At 43.9% G+C, this 6,329-nt stretch overlaps 1 protein-coding gene across 4 annotated transcripts in view; it reads left to right on the top strand.

The window, feature by feature from the left end:
* Nucleotides 1-961: 961 nt before the first annotated feature.
* The window catches only part of TRPS1 (transcriptional repressor GATA binding 1), a 241,136-nt gene continuing 235,768 nt past the window's right edge, over nucleotides 962-6,329 (top strand). For 3 of the 4 annotated variants that reach the window (XM_081266196.1, XM_081266194.1, XM_081266193.1), the window contains exon 1: nucleotides 962-1,570. Coding sequence is in view for 1 of the 4 variants with exons in the window: in XM_081266195.1 (XP_081122321.1) it covers nucleotides 2,241-2,250 (10 nt within the window). In the remaining 3 variants the exon portion in view is untranslated. Of the gene's footprint in view, nucleotides 1,571-1,732; nucleotides 2,251-6,329 lie in introns of those variants that run through there. The other variant, XM_081266195.1, reaches the window with a different exon arrangement.

Genomic DNA, 6,329 nt, shown 5'->3' with positions numbered 1-6,329 from the left:
TAAACTGATTTTCACCAAAGGAAAAACATGCCACTTAAAGTCACCCAACTGAAGAAAAGAAGTCCAAATGCCCAAGAAATGTTTACTTGGTTTTTAACACCTCCTATACTTTGAATCCTGTCATGGTAATGTTTTATGCATTGTTGATCTTTAGAAGTTAAAAACAAAAAAACACCGCTCATTTCAGTAAACTTTATGTGGAGGCAATTTCTCTTAATGAGAAAATCTGGAGATGTGAAGTAGGAAAAAGAATGTCATGCCAAATTCAGCGTTCCTTATCTGCCACTAAAACCCCAAAGAGCAGCATGTATGAATCTGGCAGTATTTGAATAATGTTCCCATTCTATCTATTTTGTGATACCCCCTTAAAGCACCCATTGAGCTTCTGCCTTCTCCTCAGCTCAGAAAACCATAGCAACCTCAGTCCGCACTTCTCCAACTCAGGATAGAGTTCAAGTTGTTCTCCTGCAGCCCTCTTGCCATCAGAACATGGGAAACCCTGACCACCGACGACGAGGTGTCCCGAGACTTCTCGCCACAGATAAAGGGCGGGGGAGGGGGCGCACACGCACACAGGAACCGTGCGTCGTTTAATTGAGAGGGCGAGGGAAAGTCACCACCGAAAAGGTAAGAGCACTTTTAAGAGTTCTTTGAATTGTTCGGGACAGCATCTCCGAGTGTTTGGGGAACGTCGCCTTGGCCGCTACGCACTGCCTGCCCCCCGCGCACCCCCCACACCCCCAAGGTAGGTCCTCGTCTTTATCGCTTTATTCCCAAAGCGTTCCGATTTTTCCTTCTTTTCCAGCCCGCACGTTCACACGTGGGGGTGGGGAGGCGGCGGGGAGGCGGGGCGGGAAGGTGGCCGAGCCCCTGCCCCGCGCCGCGCTCATTTGCGGCGCTCAGACTCGGGCGAAGTTCTCGCGCAGCCGGCTGGCCGCGGCCGGGGCCGGTCCCGGCGGGCGGCGGCGGCGGGTGCTCGGGGCCGGGCGGGGCGGCGGCGGCGGCGGCGGCGCGGGGACGCGCGCTCGCGCTGTCTCTTTAAGGGAGCTCGGTCTGGGGTGGCGCTTTCCTCCGCGAAGGCTCCTTTGATATTAATAGTGTTGGTGTCTTGAAACTGACGTAATGCGCGGAGACTGAGGTCCTGACAAGCGATAACATTTCTGATAAAGACCCGATCTCACTGCAATCTCAAGCGTCCTCTTTTTTGGTGCTGCTCGTTTCTCCAGACCTCGCGTCCTCTCGATCGCTCTCTCGCCTTCCTATTTTTTCTTTTCTTTCTTTCTTTTTTTTTTTTTTTAAACAAAAAACAACACCCCCTCCCCTCTCCCACCCGGCACCGGGCACATCCTTGCTCTATTTCCTTTCTCTTTCTCTCTCTCTCTCTCTCTCTCTTTTTTCCTAAGGGGGGGGGAGGGAAGGGAAAGGGGGGGAGGCAGGAAAGACCTTTTTCTCCCCCCCCCCCCAATAATCCAAGATCAACTCTGCAAACAACAGAAGACGGTTCATGGCTCTGGCCGCCGAGCCACCATCTTTCGGGCTGCCGAGGGTGTTCTTGACGATTAATCAACAGGTAAGGAGGGGAGGCCCGGCGGGCCGCGGGGCCGGGGCCGGGGGCGCGGGGGGCGCGGGCTGCCCTCGCCCGGCTCCGGGCGCCGCGATGCGAGTGCTGCGCCCGCGCGTGTGTGCGCAAAATGTGGGCGATCGCGAGCGGGGAGCCCTGGGAATTAAAAGTGACTTTCTTTGGAAAAAAAAAAAAAAAAAAAAAAAGCAGAGGGAGAGTGTGCAGAAAGCCAAGCGCAGGCTTCTCGGGTTTCACATGCATTTTCTTTCTTCCTTTCTGCGCGTGTGATTTCTTTCTTTCTTTCTTCTCTTCTGCTCTCCTTTCCCCGCTTCCTTTCCTCCTTTTGGTGGGTCTGAGGCGACGGAGCCTTGGAAACCAGCGACTTCAAACTGCAGTAGCCCCTGGAGTCAGGAGGGTCAAGTTCAGCCGCCGGGGAGGAGGAAAAACAAATCCCCATTTGCCAAAAAAAGAAGTTTCAGGCCGGTGCCCCCTCCCCCTCGCAGCCCCACTCCCCCTCGCTGTCTCTTTCTGGCTGATTTTAATTCTCTCCTACCGGGCGCAGCGGAGGAGCTGGAGGTGGTTGGACCCGAGGGGCCGCCGCCGCCGCCGCCGCCGCCGCCGCCGCCGCCGCAAGTTTCCTGGGGGCTCCTGACAAGCGGGGAGCAGACTAGGCACCGGCATGCAGAGTAGTAAGTTGGGCAAACTTGGGAGGGGCTCAGAAAGGGGCCTTCGTGTGGTCCCCAAAGTGGGGAAATAGCACAGGACTGGCTTTGGCTTTGAAGAGTTTACAAAGCCAGGCTTCAAACTTTTTTCCCTTAAAGGCCCAGCTGGGGCTGGAGAAGGAGGGTGTCGCATCCCCTTGATGCACCCGCCTCTGAGCGGCACAGGGCAGCCTGGCCCAGGGGTCTGTGCCCTGTCGGTGCCATGTGGCGGGGCCTTGCAGCCAGGGAGCTTCCGTAGGGGCTGAGGAAGGGGAAGACTTCCTCTGCGGTGCGGTTGATGCGCCATGTGTCGCGCGGGTCAGGGGACACTGGCCGGTGATTAAATGCCTGACAGCGGTGGGACATCCAGGCGGACAGGAGCTTTGCTTTCTGTCTAGTTCCTGTTTGGGCTGTAGAGTCTGAAACGCATCTTTGAAAGGCCAAGGCAAACACCGCTGTCCCTCCAAATAACTCCAGGATTATAGGACCCCATGAATAATTTGAGGGTGAGGCGGAGGTGGGAGCTGTTTGAAGTGCAAAGCTGTTTTTGTGGCTGGAAAAGCTTTTTTGTTTAGTACCTGTCTTGAGATAGTGGTGTTTCCCTTTTTCCCCAGGGAAGTCAGTAACTGTTTTATGGCCCTAGGACTCTAAAGCAATTTAAGTTAGAGGGCGGACAAGGACTGGTGGGGTTTCAGAGGGAATCTTGGACTTATTAAATTTTAGGACCTGCTTTACTTCCCCATATCTTTTTAGGCCCCAGAATTGATACTTTGAAAGTTTTTGAGTAAGAGCGATGGATCTTATTGATGAATCAAAATTATTATAGAATATTCATCCTTATCCTATTTTGGAAAATCACGGCTAGAGTTTAAGCAAGGTAAGTGAAGTGAGAAGCTTAGCGGAATAGTCAAATGCGAGACAAGTTAGGCCGATTCATTGAACTTTTGTAGATTCATTGAACTTTTGTAAACCTACCAGGTGAACAAGGAAAGAGCTGGGGAGAGATAATGAGTACAAAAGCAAAATATAGATAGGGCCTGAGACAAAATTATAAGAAATGATAATTCTAGGCCTGGTTGTTGGCTAAATTTGATGGCTCAAAGCAAAAATAAAATAGGAACCCTCCAACAACTCTTCAAAGTCCTCCAGCTCTGAAGCTAAAACCTATGGATCTGGCTGGCATCATGTTTCTTTCCTTCTGGTTTTAGGAAAAGTTGATCATTTAGACAGGGCTGCCAGAGTTAAAAATGCCAGGGACAGTAAAGGAAAGTAATGCGGGCAGCCAGTTCAGTTCTTGACGTGGACAAAATGAGAATGAAAGTTTTTGAGCTCACTGTTAAGTTTCTTACACGTTGCTCATTTGCCTAGCAGACGTTCTCAGCCATCCCACCGGTTAATGTGAAAAAGCAAAGGATCTAAAATAATCATGCGGGCTTTTTTCCCCCCCTTACCCCAAGTATGCCAGGGTTGTGAATAAATACAGGGTTTGTATGGGAAGATGAAGCATTTCCTGTAAGTTCTGATGCTGACAGCACAGTCTGGAAATGATACCAAAATTATGAGGATTTTTTTTTTTACCTTAAGTGAAAGTTTATTAATGATGTGCTGAATCTTAAGAAGTTAAACATATAGTTCTTAGCGTTTATCTCTCTTTAGATTTCATAACTTCCTTTTAAAGCTGTACCCTTGGATAAAAACATCTCCAGTCAGTTCAATAGTCAGGGCCAATAACGTGCTAAAGTTTAATGATTATTTCTGGATATTAATAATGTGAAAATAAAACACCCGAGGAGGGAATAGAGTTATAGTGCCAACATTCCGACTTGATTTCTCTAAATGTAAGGCATTCTGAAGCTTCATGAGTACTCTGTTGGCAAAGTCTTATTTACCATCGGTGAGCTGCCGTTTATGGCCTCCTGATTTATCTGTTGTAAGTTAGGATATGTGTGTGCAGAATGCTTTCACACACATAATAACCAAGCCTGACACTCTCTAAATAAATGGTGGAACACAGCAAGTGCCTAATACATAGTTTGTCACTTCTTTGAATTTTAGATGCTGTTAGGGTCTCTGGGACTGTTTAGATTGTGTCTTTTGTGTCTTAAAGGTAGCACTAAAGAAAAGGAGGAAAGTGTCATAGCAGCTGTGAAGTCTGGGTTGAATTCAGAACTGAGCATATTTGACGACTACTTATATTTTAAATGATTTTATAAAAATTTTCTACCCACTTGCTTATAAAACAGCTTAGGATCCAAATCAGTATGCACATTCATAAGTCAGTTATATGTGGCCCTACCATATTTCAGTATTATTTTTACTTTTCTTTTAAGTCATATACTACTTGTGAATTTATTCTGATTTCTACAGTGGAGATCTCTGTAATACACATAAGGAGATCTTCATTCAAAGGAAAACCTTCAAAACAGGGAGACGAATGCATCTGTGGAAAAGCTGCTTTTAGGAGTCTAGTATTTCAATGATGTTTCTATTATTGTGATGATGATGAGATGTGTATGCATATGTGTTCGGAGATAGAAACCACACTTTTAATTTAATGACTTTTGCATTTTTTTTAACTAAAAAATAAGCCAAAGGGTGTTAGATTTTAATAAACTCTTGCCTTCCTGTCTTTGTTGAAGTAAATAAACATTACTGAAAGTTTTAAAAGGACTTGCAAAAAATTGTTCTTGGACTAGAACTTTATTTCATTTTGAAATTGGGATCCATGGTGATAACTGGCTTTTAAAACACTTTTCATGCTATGTGGATTTAAAAATTATTATTATGTTTTTTACTTCAGTACTTCCTTTGATGGCGAACAATCATCTTACAACACTATGCTGTTGTGTATAAAACAAAATAGACTTTAAGAAGGTTATGGGAAGGTGTCTATAATTGATTTAAAGGGAAATTATTATTTTTGTAATAAGCAATGCACTTAAAATGACTGGCTTACATTAAAACATATTCTTATGAAGATATTCTCTAGTGTGTAAAATGAAGCCATTCATTCAACAGACTGACAACTTTCCACTTGATATTTGCCTTTGCTTAATTTAGTTTCCGCAGGACAGCTAGTGTGGTAGTCTGCATCTGTTTTTGGCAGGCGTAGAAAACTATAAACTCAGACAGTTCTGTCCCAAATATTGCAGCTCACAGTTACAATCAATTTGATAAAAACAGGCAAGTTTTATGGGCTTATTTTCTGTTGTTCATCCTTGGTCAAGCTTCCAGGTAACAGAGGTTTCTCTTTCTTCCTCTTTTGCTGGTTATGACTACTAATACCCTTGATGACTAGTTCTGAGTCTTGTTTACTCATTTATCTTCCTGATTTACTAGTTATTGATATTTGGGGAAATTAATAACAGCATATCTAGACTTGGTTTTACTTTGGTTGTGTATCTATGGGATAACTATATTTGTCTTTTGATATCATACAGAAGGAAGTGAATTCTTTGTTACTTTAATAGTTATGATTTATGGGATTTTAGAGCTCCCCAGTAGATTTAATATAAAGACGCTCTTCTAGCCTTTGCCAAGCAGAAATTTAATCTAATTCTCTTAGGGTACTTATAATGGTCACATATATTAGAGAAAGACTAATGCACTTTATATTTTTAAAAATTGGGCAGCTTTAAAAATAATTATCAAAATCATTTGTCTCCTAAAAGTTTTAACTAGTTGATTAAAGTAAATATGTTGAAATATCAAGTATTGTTTTATGGTACTGTTCAGTAACAAACAGTGCTATAGAGAGAATAAATGCTTTAAAAAATTTATCCTTGGGTGTAAGTGGATCCAAAATCAGTCATTAATTGGTATAGAATATTCTATTATTTTTGACTTTCATAAGTAATGACTTTGATATTATAATTATGGTCACTTTTTGAGTTGTCATATCACACAGTGGCTCTCATAGCTCTGAAAACTGAATCTGTTGGTCTTTGGTTTTTTGATAGGTGTAATAATGTAGAATTTGATTTAGGTTAGAAAGAGATATTTGCACTTAAGAAAACTCTTGTTATTGAATTTGGGGATGGATCTTGGGAGGAAATTATTTAAATTGT

The sequence above is a fragment of the Spermophilus citellus genome, assembly GCF_964194105.1.
Source record: "Spermophilus citellus genome assembly, chromosome: 14".
Classification (NCBI taxonomy): Eukaryota; Metazoa; Chordata; class Mammalia; order Rodentia; family Sciuridae; genus Spermophilus; species Spermophilus citellus.
This window is presented reverse-complemented; position numbering and strand designations above follow the sequence as displayed.